Source organism: Neomonachus schauinslandi, chromosome 12, assembly GCF_002201575.2.
Source record: "Neomonachus schauinslandi chromosome 12, ASM220157v2, whole genome shotgun sequence".
NCBI lineage: Eukaryota > Metazoa > Chordata > Mammalia > Carnivora > Phocidae > Neomonachus > Neomonachus schauinslandi.
In genome coordinates, this window is record NC_058414.1 from 81924587 (window position 1) to 81941313 (window position 16727).

At 40.9% G+C, this 16727-nt stretch overlaps 1 protein-coding gene across 1 annotated transcript in view; it reads left to right on the forward strand.

Moving 5' to 3' along the window:
- SND1 (staphylococcal nuclease and tudor domain containing 1) overlaps positions 1 to 16727 on the forward strand; it is a 394531-nt gene that overhangs the window by 33973 nt on the left and 343831 nt on the right. The window contains exon 12 of the mRNA XM_044920011.1: positions 12135 to 12248. Within this exon, the coding sequence (XP_044775946.1) occupies positions 12135 to 12248 (114 nt within the window). The remainder of the gene's footprint in view (positions 1 to 12134; positions 12249 to 16727) is intronic.

Genomic DNA, 16727 nt, shown 5'->3' on the forward strand with positions numbered 1-16727 from the left:
ATGATGCCCAAAACAATAAGTCACAGAGTGCTCAAGTGTCTTCTCTCCCTTTTGTAGTAGGTGGTCTCCAAGCAGCTGTCAAGTTAGCCATAATTGGGTCTTTTAGTGGACATTAGTGGGAATAGTCCCTGGTTGGATAACCCCCCATGCTTCTTCCAAGTCTTGGCACAGACCAGAATGCAACCCTGCTTCCTTTCTGTGTGAGGACTGTACTAGCTTGGAAACTTGGACACGGTTGTTCTACCTAACTGGAACTTACTGCTTATGTTTCCTGTATAGCCACACAGTGAAAGGATGATCATTCATTCAGCAAGGGAGTCAGTCCTTCCGGTTTTCACCATCACTGGGAGAGGCTGTGATATTAGTGATGTAGATGAGGCTTATCTTGTACTGTCCCTTCTGGCCCCTCTTCAGTTGAAACGGAGTTTATAGAGAAACCCAGAAGATTTTGAAGGATTTTGGGCCTTTGCTGGTTGGGGGAACTTTAATGCATTGCTAATGCATTGCTGAAGGAAGAAATTTGAAAGATGAGATGATTGAGTCAGTAGCTTTGTATTTTTCTTAACTATGACTTCATTGATAACTAGGAGAGAGCTGGCATCTTTCCTCTTTAAATCTAGGATTCCAGGGTACTATTGTTGTGTTTTAAGACAGAGTGAGGCTTTTTTCATTACAATGAAGTTTTGTTTGTTAAAACGGCGGAATAGAGGAAATTGCCTCTAAAAACCGTCTGAGGATTATGGGGAATAGCCATTCTCCTCTAGTATCTTTAATATAAATTGAGGTCATTTGGGATATAGGCCTGCTCAGAGAGTAGAGAGATGTATTTATAGGTAGATAAATGGTTTTAAAGCTTCTTGAGCTTTAGATATTCTTCAGCATTATTATTATTTTTTTAAATAGGAGAAAAGCATAAAAAGGAGTAGAAAAACCTCTCATACTAGATGAAACTATCACACAGCATTTTTTTTTTTTTTAATTTATCTTACCGTCTATCCCAGGGCTGGCAGACTGTGGCCCATGGGCCAAGTCTGGCCCACTACTTGTTTTGTATGGCCTGTGAAGTATGGATGGGTTTTATATAGAAAATTTTGTGGCACATGAAAATGATACAACATTTTAATATCAGTGTCATAAATACATTGGATCATGGCCACATTTGTTTATAGGTTGTCAATAGCTGTTTTTGTGATACAGTGGCAGAGGTGAGTAGTTGTGACAGAGACCACATAGCCTGCAAAGCCTAGGATGTTTGCTCTCTGGCCCTGTACAGAAAAGTGTGCTGACCCTTGATCTCTACCAGTCCTACTCAGAGTGCCTTGATAGAATATAAGGAACTTGAGCCAGAATGTAACTCAAGGCATTGCTTCTTTCATCAAGAAAAACTTGCGGGGCACCTGGTGGCTCAGTCGTTAAGCGTCTGCCTTCGGCTCGGGTCATGATCCCAGGGTCCTGGGATCGAGCCCCACATCGAGCCCCGCATCGGGCTCCCTGCTCTGCGGGAGGCGTGCTTCTCCCTCTCCCACTGCCCCTGCTTGTGTTCCCTCTCTCGCTATCTCTCTCTCTCTGTCAAATAAATAAATAAAATCTTAAAAAAAACCAACAAAACTTGCTACAGAAAAAATGTCAGCAGTGTTCTCAGTGATGTAGTTGATTTATGTTCTGGTACAAGCTCCATCTCTCATTGCAGACTGGTAGCCACTTTTGAGTAGTACTGAGCTGTATTCTTTTGTATATAATTTTTTCAAGTTTGTAAGTTTTTATTTTTAATGCATAAAAATTTAAAGAACTCCATGGGCTTATTAAGAAATGTACTAGTCCATTTTTCCAGTCCCTTGAGGCAGCCATTTTCAATTCTTGGCTGATCCATATCTTTGAATAAAATGTTTTTATTGCTCTTTGTTAACTTTTCAGTGTCAGGTATGACCCTTTTCCTTCATACCATTGAAGATGAGGATTCACGTGGGTGTGCATGTCTTTTTCCCTAATCCTTCCAATAGGACTGTATCCTAATTCTGGTTCAATCTTTACTTTGTAAATGCTAATTACCACTGAGCCATATGATATATTATGATTACATTTCATTTTCTGCAGAACTTTTTGTTTACCCTGGACTTAATAATTTTAAAGGTTTATGTATTTTTTTATGTACTTACTAATTTGACCCCCAGACTCTACCTGTCTAAATCTCCTCTTAAGACATTGATTCAGCCTGTTAATTTTATCTTTTTCAGTAATACTTTCCAGGAGCCTTATGACCTGTACCAGTCTGGACTAGTTCTTTTGTTCTTCTTTTTTCATTGTTATAAAGCTGTCACCTTTGGATATCTTCACCATTTTTCTGCGGTTTTCTTTGCCTTACTCTGGGTTGGAGCTATAGTTTGCTGGATCCCTTGGCTTCTTTATAATTTTACTACTTTATTTCGGTGGCACGCATTCTCTAGCTTCTTGGGAAGAGTGCTTGGCAGGGAAATGTTTTGAGACTTTTCATGTCTATTTTGTAATTACACTCGATCTATAGTTTAGCTGGATATAGAATTTTATGTTAGAAGTTATTTTCCTTCATAATTGTGAAGGCATTGCTCCACTGTCATTTAACTATTGGAGATTTTTTTCTCTTTTCTGTTTTTTTTTTCTTTTTAAGAGGTCTGATAACATTTTGATTCCTCATCCTTAATATGATTTTTCTTTCTGTGAAGTCTTCACATATTCTTTTTTATCCTGAAATTTCCAGTGGTGCACTGTGTTTATCCATGTTAGTTCTTTGTGTCTAGGAGCTTCAGCTATTTTTTGTTGTTGATTTCCAACAAGTTTCTCTGCTATTTTCTAGCAGGTGTTTGACTTTGTTGATTGGTCTTCTCTAATTTTTTCCTCCTATTTTTCATCTGTCTTTTGTTCTTTCTGAATTCTTTTATATTTACCTTTTGGCCCTGCTACTGAATATTTCATTTATGATACTGTATTCTAAGAGCTTGTTTTTTTTTTGTTGTTGTTCTCTGAATGGTTCTTTTATTTTTATTAAAATGTAGTTGGCATACAGTATTACATTAGTTTCAGGTGTATAACATAGTGATTCGATGATTCTATACATTATATAGAGCTTACCATGATAAGAGTAGTTACCATCCATCATCATACGAAGTTATTACACTATCATTGACTATATTTCCTATGCTGTACTTTTCATCTTCGTTATTTATTTTATAACCTCTTCACCTATTTTGCCCTCATCCCCCCACCCCTCTGACAATCACCAACTTGTTCTCTGTATTTATGAGTCTTTCTGTTTTATTTGTTTGTTCACCTGTTGTGTTTTTTTGTTTTTTGTTTTTTTAAGATTCCATGTGTAAGTGAAATCCTGTGGCATTTGTCTTTTTCTGAGTTATTTCACTTAGCATGATATCCCCTAGGTTCATCCATGTTGTTGTGAATGGCATGATTTCACTCTTAACAACTGAGGCTCCCAGGCACCCTGGCATGATTTCACTCTTTAAGGTGGAGTACTATTCCTGTGTGTGTGTGTGTGTTTGTGTGTGTACACACACCATATCTTCTTTATACATTCATCTATCAGTGGTTAGGTTGCTTCCATATCTTGGCTATTATAAAGCTGCAATAAACATGGGGGTGCATATATCTTTTCAGATTAGTGTTTTTGTTTTCTTTGAATATACTCAGAGGTGTAATTACTGGGTTGTATGGTATTTCTGTTATTTATTTATTTATTTATTTTTTAAGCAACCTAACCTGTTTTCTGCAGTGGCTGCACCAGTTTATATTTCCACTAGTAAAGCATGAGGGTTCCCTTTCCTCTGCATCCTCACCAACACTTCTTATTACTTGTCTTTTTGACACTAGCCATTCTGACAGGTGTGAGGTGATATCTCATTGTGGTTTTGATTTGCATTTTCCTGTGATGAGTGAGGTTGAGCATCTTTTCATGCGTCTATTGGCCATCTGTATGTCTTCTTTGGAGAAATGCCTGTTCAAGTCCTCTGTCTGTTTTTAAATTGGATTGTTTTTTGATGTTGTTCCGTTGAGTTCTTTATATATTTTGGATATTAACCCCTTATCAACAGATACTTCATTTGCAAATATCTTCTGTTCAGTAGGTTACCTTTTCATTTTTGATTTCCTTTGCTGTGCAAAAGCTTTATAGCTTGATGTCATCCCAATAGTTTATGTTTTACTTTTTGTTTCCCTTGCTTGAGGAGACAGATCCAGAGAAAAATATTGCTAAGGTCGACGTCCAAGAGATTACTGCCTATGTTTTCTTTTAGAAGTTTTATGGTTTTAGGTCTTAAATTTAGGTCTTTAATCCGTTTTGAGTTTATTTTTGTGTCTGGTGTAAGAAAGTGGTTCAGTTTCATTCTTTTGCATGTAGCTTTTCCCAGCACCATTTACTGAAGAGACTGCCTTTTTTCCATTGTATATTCTTTCTTTCTCTTGTAAATTAATTGACCATATAGCATGAGTTTATTTCTGGGCTCTTTATTCCATTCTGTTGTCTATTTTCTCTTGTTATTTTTTTAATAATAATACCACTTTTTTCAGAGATGAAATATCATCCATTAGCTTGCTGAGGATTTAATTATAATTTTTTGAAAAATTTCTTTACTTGCATAGTATGTATTTTCCAAGTTGTTTTTAATTCTCTTTGGTTATTTTGGTTCCCCCCTCCCCCCCCTTTTTTTTGTATGAGAGGCTTTCCTTAAATACCTGGTGATCTTTGCTTACCTCTCTTATTTAAGAATGAGGTCTCGAACAGTGGGTTAAAAGCAGTGAACCTATATATGGGATTTATGGTATAGATCTTGAAATCCAGTTGTAGGTTTTGGTCCCATTTTCATCTGCACCTGAGATTCCTGATTTGACAATTTCTCTGTCTTGGCAGGTGGAGGAATTTTGCAGTATAAATCAGATTGGCTATTAACGTTTTCTTATCACTAGCCGGGATTCAGCTTCTGTGGAGTCTGTTACCACTCATCTCTCTGCTTTCTAGCTTCCAATGTTTTGTTGCCGTATTCTTCTCTCCCATTATCTTTATCTTACTGGACTTACCCCCAACCCCAAATCCCTTTATTTTTGTTTAAAGGTATTTAGGGAGAGTGCCAAAGTAAATGTTTGAGCTTGCTTTAGTTTGTTCATAATGTACCATTGTAGGACTGCATAATTTATGTAACCAGTCCCCAATAGGTCGATATTCGTATAGTGTATAATTTTTCCATTATTTAGAAAATGGAATAAATCTCTATGTAAATGGCATTTATTTCCACAGGAATGTTTTAGAGCACATTTGCCAAATAGCTTTCTAGGAATGTTAACCATGTATAGCCCTATGTGTGTTCATTTTCTGATATGTTGTAGAACAGAGGTGGACCAACTTTTTCTTAAAGGACCATATAGTAAATATGTTATGTTTTGTGGGCCACGTAGTCTCTGTTGCAACTACTTGACTCTGCTACCGTAGCAAGAAAACAGGCTGTAGATGTTATATAAATGAATTGGCATGGTTGTGTTCTAGTAAAACTTTATTCACAACAGTAGACAGTGGGCTAGATGGCCCTTGGGTCATAGTTTGCTATCCCCTATTAAAGAGCACGGGGGCGGGGCGCCTGGGTGGCTCAGTTGGTTAAGCGACTGCCTTCGGCTCAGGTCATGATCCTGGAGTCCCGGGATCGAGTCCCACATCGGGCTCCCTGCTCAGCGGGGGGTCTGCTTCTCCCTCTGACCCTCTTCCCTCTCGTGCTCTCTGTCTCTCATTCTCTCTCTCTCAAATAAATAAATAAAATCTTTAAAAAAAAAAAAAACACGGGATATCCACATTATATCCAAAAGGAAAAAAATGATCTGCATTTCTTTTCATAACCTAGAACCCAGCTGCCGTTTTGTAGTCCTTTTACCTGATTTAAAAATGTCTGTTAATACAATGCTACTTTTTCAAGGAAACCTAAAAGGGTCCTAAGGTACCCTGAGACTTCACAAACCTAGTTTGACAGTCCTGTAAGTTTTTTGCTGAAGGATTCCGCTCTGAGGCTCATATGACTGTAAGGCCGGAACGAATAATGGTTCTGTCTTTAGCAGTCACCTGCCCAGTCTCCTAGAAACTAATTGTACAGGGAACAGCTAAATAGCCGGAAAAGCCTGCAAAAGATAACCTGTGAACTCTTGAACTGGGTGCCTCTTGGGCTCTGTGGGTGATTTCTGGAACTGATGCGCTAGATGAGATGTGTTGGCCAAGAGTCTCACTTCTGAGGGACTTGAAATCAACGAAGTATTGTCTTGATACATGTATGTAGCCTGCTGAAAGAATGTTTTCCATCCTCTGCTTAAACAGTTTCACTTCTTAAGGAAGGATATGCAAGGGAGGGCTCTCCTTGTCTCTCCAGGTTAGCAGAGAAGCATGTTCACTTCACAGTGATTAGCTGAGCCTGCTTGAGACTTTTGTGCCTGTCTTGGCTTGCCAGTTTCCTGCCTGCCTTCCCTGTGGCGTTTTAGCTGATCTGTGCTGTTTGTAGCCATATGGTCCCCTGAGCGCGTGGCTTGGCTTCCCTGTCGCTGCTGCTGGATTCTTGGGCCTTGCAGATTTTACAGACCTGAATAACACTCAGGGGTGGTGGGAGGGCTGGGCAGTGACAGCATGTTTTCAGGAGGTGGAGTCTTCTTAATGCCCTGCCTGGTTAGAGGCCTCTTGCTTGGTTCTCTGTACCAAGTGATTGCCTAAACAAGCAGAGCCCTCTGCTTTGAGAAGACGCAGAAGAAAGAGAAGTGGTTCTGCTTTTAAGGAGTTTACCATCTAGGGCTCTGTCTGGAAGAATACCCTAAGTAGTCAGCTGTCTGGACTAGGTGGCCATGTGTAGTTTTGGAGGTCAGGTTAAAGCTTTTCATGGATGCATGCAGTAGATTCTGAGACTGACTTGGTTTGGCCCTGATCATTTTTTTGCTGTGCTTCTTCTAGTCATAGCTCTGAATGGAGTTCATTGTCATGCTTCTTTGAGATGGTTTTTAAGCAAAGCCACCTTTTAATATTTTTGGTATTATCTAGACTTTCTGTTACATTTGCATTTAGTAATGTGGAGAGAACAAAATAAAAAATACTAGCTATTTCCTGGACTTCTGCCATAGGGCTTTCAGGTGAAGAGGAAGTTCTGGGGATGGTTTGGTTAGGAAGGTGGCCTCTGCACCAAAATGAGATCGAGACTTGGTTTGTAGCTTAAGTTAGTAAACTGACTTGCTGATAAGAAAATAAAGTTGAATTAAAAGAGATTTGTAAAAAATATTTACTTGTTTTTTTCAATTAAGATTTTTTTTTTAAAAAAACACTTCTAGATTCACAGAAAAATTGAGCAGATGGTACAGAGTTCCCACATTACCACTGCCTTCCTCCTAGTTTTTTCTATAATCTGACACGAGTGTGGTGCATTTATTATAATTAGTGTACCAATATTGATATGTTATGATCAACTGAAGTCCATACTTTAGTCAGATTTCCTTAGTTTTTCTTTAGTCTGTTTTTCTGTTCCAGAATCTCATCCACCATAGCATACTAAATTTAGTTGTCATGTCTTGTTAGGCTCCTTTTGGATGTGATAGTCTCTCGGACTTTCTTTGCTTTTGATGACCATGACAGTTTTGCAGAGTGCTGGTCGGGTATGTTGTAGGGTGCCCCATCTGTTGGGATTTGTCCGATGCCTGGTTTCCTTTCAAGTACTTCTTATCGACTAGTCTGCTTGCTCATGCTTAGGTGCCTGGAATTATTTGCATCAAGACATTGTTGGGCTTAGTCTTTTGTCAAGGGTACAGGGTGGCCGCTGTACCCTTCTGGGAGTGGCTCAGGCATCTGGGGGTGGAGGCGGCTCTAGGCCATGGCTTTAACAGTTATGGTGTACTCCCTTTTTACTCACTTCCGGTGCTGCTTCAGTAGTGTTTCCACGGTTAGCTTGGGGGAGAAGAGACCTAGCATACAGCCTTAGGGCGCAGGAGAAGCAGCTGGGTGTCATGATTTCAGACAGTAATAAGGGAATTTGGTGTCCCGTTCCCAGTGGCCCCATCAAAGGCACTCCTTGGTGGCACCCAGAGAAGCCCCGTGTGTGCTGATGGTCCTTTTATTTTTGTCCAGCACTGATAATTTAGGCAGCTTTGCAAGTATTGGTAGTTGCATCTGGGGAGCTATTCTGAGTATTTCTGTAGCTCAGGAAACTGTTGTTGGCTCTTATTGCTCATTATATATATGCTGCAGGGGTTTAGGAAGCTGAACGGTAGCAGCCCTTGGCCTCCCAGTGAGCACTGTGGACAGGCTCTGCAGATGGGGAGTGTGGCAGCAGGCCAGAAATGGGAATGGATGTCCCTTGCCCCTGACAGAACTCTGTAGTTCTCTTGACTTGTGGCAGCCCTTAGCCTACACTCATCATCATTAAGCCACTCATTTTTCCTTTTACAGTTGGGCTTCAAGAAATGGAGAAATTGGATTTAGGGCTTGTATTGTGAGTCCAGCTAGTAACTTTTGCTGTCCCTTAGGTTATCCCTTGGAGTATGTGGTATGATAGGTGTGTATAGGGGTGGAGTGATTAGAGATCTGTTAGCATGTGGAGAGAGTGGGTGACGTGGGCATACATAGACTTATCCTGGTGAAAGCACCGTAAGAAATATCACGCTTATAAATCTGGTCTGCAACGGTGCTGAGAGCAGGCTTTGAACAGTAATCCACTCTGCATTTTACTTATTGCACAGTATGTGACTATAACCACTATTTTATTACTTCTTCTGTGCCTCTGCTCAGGAGCTGCTTGTTCTCTGGACAGTAATGACACTTTTTTTTTTTTTTTTTTAAGATTTTATTTATCTATTTGACAGAGAGAGACACAGTGAGAGAGGGAACACAAGCAGGGGGAGTGGGAGAGGGAGAAGCAGGCTCCCCGCAGAGCAGGGATCCCGATGCGGGACTCGATCCCAGGACGCTGGGATCGTGACCTGAGCCGAAGGCAGTCACTTAACCGACTGAGCCACCCAGGCACCCCCAGTAATGACACAATTTAAAGAGGAATAAAAAGTCATAAACCCCACTTACATACACACATTGACACACACACACACGCACTCACCATACACCACTTCCTCAGAAAGCTGAGCCTCGTTAGGTTGCCAGCATCAGAGTGTGCAGTTCCTGAAGAGGAGGTTTCTAATCAGGGAGATGCCGAGCAGAGAGTCTGCTGCTGAGGCCTGAAATTTACAGCTCTAAGAATCCATTTGCTGCCGCTGCTAACACATTCTAAGGGGTGACGAATGCCAGTAACTTGTCACAGGGGTATGCTCAGATCTTCGCATTCTATAATCAGGGGGTGAAGGTGTGAGCACTACGATGCTTTCCCTGGTTTTATTCTTCTCTGAGCGTGATGAGGGAGTGGAGAATGTCTGGGTATTTCTCATGTCTTGATTATGGGAATTTCTCTATGTTTTTGGCACTTGATAATTGAATAATAGTTAGTTTTGGTGTGAGAGGAATGCATAGCTCTGTCCATCATTGAGATTTTGGAAATACTGGGAGGTGTGTACATTCGAGATGATGGTCTTGTGCTTTGAGGGAAGAGCAGTATTGATTTGCTGTAGTAGCTGTTTCGCTTGGTATGGCTTTGTGGAATTTTTCTTCTCCTTGGTTTGAAGATAGGATAGCAGAATAGCCTGTATCATGGATACTGCACTCCACGAAAGTTTTGTCATCCATTTTATGATACTTCTCTTTTTACCCAAATGTGGAATTTTGAAGGATAGAGAAATTATTAGCTCTGGTCTTTCTCTTTTGTTCAGTTGTCCAAACCACTGTTGGTATCTTTAGGGAGTTGGGAGGAAGATTCCATTGTGATGGGCATTTTTGCTTGGCATTAATGTGTCTAGATGGTAATGGGAACAAGATGTACTCTCTTTCTTTCAGTTGGTGAATCTGTAGTTTTGGTTATATCTTCTGGGCTGTTTTTAAGTTCTGTGTGATTATTCTTTGCTTTGGAGGGTCCAGTAGACTTTTCTTACCACCCGTACCCAGGTAACCATCCCTTGTTGTCCTCATGTGACCACAGATCATGCTTTTGATTGCCCTTGGACTTCACTAATTTTTTCTGGCCAGGTGAATTTTGGGTTCTGGCTGTCTGGGTTTTAGTGTTTAGCTTTTGCGATTCTCAGATCTGTCAAAAAGGTTAAAGCAGAATGGCAGTGGCTATTTGAGACTGGTCTTTTGCCATGTTGAGGTTTGCAGGTTAATCTTACATATTTGAAAATTAAAAATACCCACTCTCCTTATCTACACCGTTCTTTCTCAGACCTTTCTTTTTTCTTTATTTGTTTATTTATTTATTTATTTTTAAAGACTTACTTTACTTATTTGACAAAGAGAGAGAGACAGCGAGAGAGGGAACACAAGCAGGGGGAATGCAAGAGAGAGAGCAGGGAGCTGAGCAGGGAGCCCGATGCGGGGCTCGATCCCAGGACCCTGGGATCATGACCTGAGCCGAAGGCAGATGCTTGACGACTGAGCCACCCAGGTGCCCCTCTCAGACCTTTCATTACTCTTCTGGTCACTGGCCTGTTTTTCCCTACACTTGATTCCCATTACTTGTGGTAGTAAAACCCAGGGATGTCTTCACATCTGCCAGGCATATAGTCAGCCTTCCATGGATTACAGCTTGATTCCAACTGTCCTCTTTCTTTTTCCATTCACTCTGTGTGATGGCACTTTTTTCCTGCTATTTCCTGTCATGTATAATTTTTTCACTTGCTTTTGGTTTTTGCCCTTCCTTCATATTATCCCTTCAATCAGTCTTTACTCTTCTTGGTGTGTGGTTGGCTGATTCTTTGGAAAAGGTAGAGAATAGCCATATTTGGAAGAGTCTGCAAGTAAATGGGTGTATTCTGTTTTAAAAGATGTGAAGCCTTCCAGAGAATAGTTAGTGAGGGCTCTTTTAGGATACTTATCAGTGTGATATCCACCATAGCAAAGGAGAGTCTAGCTCCTTTTGTTTCTCACATGAAAGAGAAGGGAAATTTTGCGAGTCTGCCCTCACTGTGGCAACTGACCCTGTAGTTTGTTCAGCTGCCTGTTGGCTCCTGATGGGGCCTGATTGAAGCCTGGAAGAGTTAGTTTTGATTCTGCAGACAAAGTGGATGGTGACAGTGATTTGTAGTCAATAGCTACCTTGTAGAAAAGTATTACTTGTTTAAAAAAAAGAAAACAAAACAACACCAAAAACCAAAAAACCCAAACAGCCTTGTAACAACAGGCTCTGAATATAATTGAATGAATTGTAGACTGCTAGCTGAATTATAGGTTCTAGTTATAACCCTCATGTGGTCCTAGGCTGGTTTCAGTGCAATTTCATTCTGTACACATTGGTGGAATGTTCTGATAACCTCCAGAGAGGAATATTTGTGCTTTTGCCCTTTGAATAGATACCCTTGTAGGTTACCCAAGAGTGGAAGTTAATCTTCTTCAGCTGAGAGTGGGCCCCGATGCTACCGGTATGGGGGTTTAAAACAAAGTTGCCCATAATAGTGCTCTGAAAAGTTGGCTTTCCGAGTAGTTGAAGTAGTATCTTAGCAATTTAATGTTTCTGCCCTGAGATTAACAGGTGAGCCTCTCCTTTCCCACACTGTGATGACAATTCTTTTTGCCCTTCACTTGTCTTTGATTTTTCTGCTCTTTTGAAGCATCCTGTTTTGGTTCTTATCTAGTGCTGATACCTTCTAATCCAGCCCTTGCCTCTTTTCCTAGATTCACATTGAGATACAGATTTGATATTAGTTTAGAACCTGTTTCAAGGAATATCTTGAATAACACAGAGACTAGATTTCCAGTAAGCTTTGTAGTTAACTGCAAGTTTTGGTCAGGGCAAAAGATAAAAAAAATAATTTTTGTGAATGATATAGATTCTGCCTCATTGAGAAATCATAATAAGGTCTTTGGGGACTGATAATTATAGCATTGTTTTCTCCAACATCATTGCACTGTGAAGGATGATATTGGATCTACCCCCAAATGGCTATTGACTTTTCTTCCTATGACTGTGGTGGGCCTTGCTCCTTACCATGTGTGCTGTGAGATCTGGCCCATTGGAGCAGGTTTAAGCGTTTTTGCCTTTTGCCCACAGGTGATGCAGGTGCTGAATGCAGATGCCATTGTCGTGAAACTGAACTCTGGTGACTACAAGACCATCCACCTGTCCAGTATCCGACCACCGAGGCTGGAAGGGGAGAACACGCAGGTGAGAATAGAGAGGCAGTGGAACCTCTTTTCAAAAACCAAAGGGAAGATGCCGGATTTGTTTAAGATTACTTAAACATGGTACATATGTGTGAGAATGCTAAAAGACAGTATTTTAAATCTCCAGAGTATTGTTTCCTAATGTCTGCATCCTGGCTATCGTTGGGCAGGTGTCAGTTTCTCCTGAACCACACTCACTGCTCTGCTTTGTTTTGGGCGGGCGTTGCTGGCATTCCTCCCTAAGGGGTTTGAGAGGAGTTAGGGTGGGTGGGCAGTGGTTAAGAGCAGTGGTTAGTTTTATTTATTTAACAAGATTTTACTTCTCTGAGAGTAAGGAGAGGAGAAGTATCTGTATCTCACGTGCATGATTATAAGGCCTCGTCGTTTTATAAGGCTAGTTCCATATGTTTTGTTCAAGGAAGAAATGAATCTTGGTATACATATACTCTGGGGCCACTTGTTTAATCTGTTGCAAGTGGTAACTGTAATTATTAGTTACACCGTTTTTGAGCTAGTTGTTGGATCTTTTGGCAGCAAAGGTGCTTGCCTAACCAGTATGTATGATTGGGGTATGTCATTTTTGAGAAATGCTTAGGATGAAAACTATGGGAGTTGGTAGTTTGCAGGCAGTTTTGTTTTACATTTTCTGGGCCTTTTCTTTCCATTGGTATGAGAGGTTGGAGATAGGGATTGAAGTTTTTCTTGACTTTGTTTGTTTGGTTCTATCTTGTTTTTACAAAGACCTCTTTCCAACTCTTATTTTTTACCCTTGGATCATTACAGTGTGGAACTGGTTATAGAACTGGGTCCACTGTGAGAGCCGGTGTCACACGCAGGTGTTTGGCTAGTTTTCAGAAATTAAGCACAGCGTGGTTGACATTAGTGCTCTGTGCTTTAATTTATCCCTTTTGTAGTTCTAAAGACAGGAAATTTGCTTTTCTGATGTTTTGCACGTACACATGTCTTGGTGCATTTACAAGTTGAAATTCATGCCCTGTTTCCATTTGCATGAGAGTTTACAGACAGCCCATAAGAGTAAAGTAAAAATATCATGATTGTCTTTTGAATCAGATCGTGCATAAGAAACATATACAGGATGGATTCTTTGAATGTCTGGCCAATCAGTTCATTCTCTACGCCCTCCCCCCCCCCCCCGGCCCCGAGGCAGTTTAATGCGGCAAATGGTATTGTGGTAAGGTTGAGAATTTAAATGCATGAAAGCCTAGAAATGCCAAAATAAGGTTCTCTCAGTAACTGTAGCTGTGCCTCATTGCACAGAGTAAATAGACATCTCCAATTTTATCAGTATTGGGAGTACTCCACGATTCGCATCTGTGCCATGCAGTTGGAATTAAGGTTCCCACAGCAACCACAACTTTGAAATTCTTGAACGTTAATTTTTGTGCCTGCATCATTGGCCAAAGCATTATGTTAATGTAGACTATGTAGCTGAATTTCAAGCAGTTTTTAGGGAGGGTGGGGGTGCTGTCGCTTAGGTAGGGTGAATAGCAGGTTTTCAGGAGGAGTAGGAACTACTGCTGAGAATTTTTAGTTTTTCAGGACCCTTTGGAACTCCTCAAGGGGTGATGGATGGATTTTTCCCCTAGCCTAGTAGATAATGGGAAATTGTTGGAATATATTCCCTAGTTTAGGCAGGATCCTCTTTATGGAATTCCTTGTTCTTTACCAAGGTAAGTCATCTATTTTTTTATTTTATTTTTAACTTCTGTTCACTTCTGAGATCTTACTCCATTTTAAGAAAGTTTGAAGTAAGACTCAGCTGCAAGAGTCTATAATATGTGGCTTAGGTGAAGGGAGTCATGATTTTTCTTATTTCTTAAATTCCTCTGAAAGATTTTAATGAGGCAGTCACATAAGAACTAAGTTAACATAATGTACTTTGAGCACAATGGTGGAGGGTGCCGTGAAAAACCCAGTTACAGTGGGCACTCAGGGAAGTCTCCCTAGGAGCAACTAGCATACCTCTTGAGTGTTCACTGATGAGAAGTTGGCAGATGGAAGAAAGGGCACTCCTAGACCAGCAATGCTCCATAGGTCTATAATGCAAGCCACAAATATGAGCTATATTTGTTATTGAAAATTGCCTAGTAGTTATATTAAAAACATCAATTTTAATACATTATATTTTACCTAATATATCCCAAACAGTATCATTTCAATATTTTTTTAAAAAGATTTATTTATTTTAGAGAGTGAGTGTGCCCACATGTGCGCCAGCATAGGCGTGGAGAGGGAGAGGGGGGAGGGGGAGAGGGAGAGGGAGAGAATCTCAAGCTAACTCCCCACTGAGCACGGAGCCTGAAGCAGGGCTTGATCTCACAACCCTGAGATCACGATCTAAACCCAAATCAAGAATTAGACGCTCAACCGCCTGAGCCACCCAGGTGCCCCTCATTTCAGCATTTAATGAATGTAAAAAGTAAACGAGATGTTTTACTTAATTTGATTTTTACTAAGTCTTTGAAATCTGGTGTATGTTTTATACTTGGAACACATTTCAGTTTGTTCTAGTGTATTTCTGGAGCTCAACAGCCTCCTGTTGGTAGTGACTTCTGTAATGGACAGGATAGGTTTAGAAATTAACATGAATGGGTTTGGGTTTGTCATCATTGATAAGTATTTACTGGGTATCTACTTTGCACCAGATACTATGCTGGGGATGCAGCAGGGAATAAACTTTCATGGAATCATCCTCATGGAACTTTAGAACCTAGTAGGGGAAATACATGAGTAATTTCATTTATTTGAAGTGTTATGAAAGAAAAGTTTAGAGTTTATAAGAATGTATAATCTGGGAAGGCTTCTCGGAGGAAGTGACATGTAAAGCCTCAGGGGTGACTAGGACTGAGCTAGGTAAAATGTGGGGAGGAGACAGTTTCTGACTGAGACAGCAGTAATGACGAGTTGGGTGAATTTGGGAAGAGGGAATGGATGGCCACTGTGGATAGTGCGTTAGTGGTATGATGTAGGCAGGGCCAGATCACGCATGTCCTGTGAATATCTCAGGATACTTTTAAAGAGAGAGACTCTTGGGGTATTTTGTATGACTGGAATAGAGGGTAGTTAATGCTAGGGAGTAGTAAGAAATGGTCTTGGGAGTTAGAACAGGGGCCACATGCTGAAAATGTGTGCCATACTTTTAGATTTTTGTGTGAGGAATTTTAAACTAGGGAATGGCATGTTTGGATTTGAGTACTCTTGCGTTGGTGGCTTGCATTTACAAAACATGAAAGTAATTTGCATTTATAAGAGACGATCATGCTAGATGAAAACTCATCTGCAGGAAGGAGTTCTCAGCTTTGTTTTGCTAAGCCCCAGTTGACCAAGGGCCTGGGGGTGAATGGAGTACTGAAGGAGAACTTGGGATGTTGCTTTAGCAGTCTCTATAAAGGAGGATTCAGAGTGTTTGCCTTTCTACTTAAAGAATTCCCCAGAACTCTGCTCTCTGCTTACCTTAAAGTTATCAGAGATCCACAATATGGGTGTAGGAATAAAAATCACCTGGGAATCCCAGTGAGGCTGTAACTATATGTATGTAATGACTGGGAAAGCAAGCTTCTCCTTGGAGTCTTTGGTTGGTATATAGTAAAGAATATTAAAAACCATTCTTGTAACTACAGGGGGAGTCCAGTCAAGTACCCAAGGCACAGATGTTGGGGCTGGGGCCTCTGTTAGCTCATGTGGCTCCCTTGTGCAAATTAGAGAGGGAATCCCCTTCTTCCAGGCAGCCTCTTGTCAGGGCACGTGGCTTGGCAAGCAGAATGGTGGCTGCATTTCAGCTCCCATTCAGCCTCTGTCCCCTTGGCCAGTGCCCTTGTGCACAAGAATATGTGGCTGTCGTAGTTAGAACAGGGCTAATTACTCTCCGGTGAAAATGTTGGGTGTATTTCAGGAATTGGAATGGTCTGGTAGCTACAGAAATGTGGGGTGCTTGAGGATTGTTTGGAGATGACGGATGGACTGTGGAGGGCCTTGGGTGAGACACAGAGAGATTTTCTTCTGCTTCTGGAGATCATTGACTTCGAAACAGGGAAACCGCTAATCTGACGGTTTCTGGTGTTGAAGCAGAGTGGGAGAAGGTTGCAGGTTCAGGAACTGGAGGAGTAGGGGAAGAGGGAAGGGAAAGTCTTTGCCTGAGCTTCCTCAAGGGCAGGCAGATGGCGGGTTTGACTCCTGCTGTGGCCTAGGCCTCCCTACAAGCTCTCAGATGACGACCCCATGGGGTTTGCCCTTCAAGTAAGGAAGGGGAGCTTCCTCTAATGTTTATCTTCCCCAAACCCTAAAAACTCTAATGACCTGTCATCAACTTATGTAGATCTTCTGAGACATTTCTACATTGTGGGGATAGTTGGGCAAATTGGATTTTCCTTTTTTGAACACAGAGACAAGTTCTTTTCTCTTAAATTATACATGAAGGCAAGGTTGTTTTGCCCAAGGCTAACTGTATACTTCGACTCCT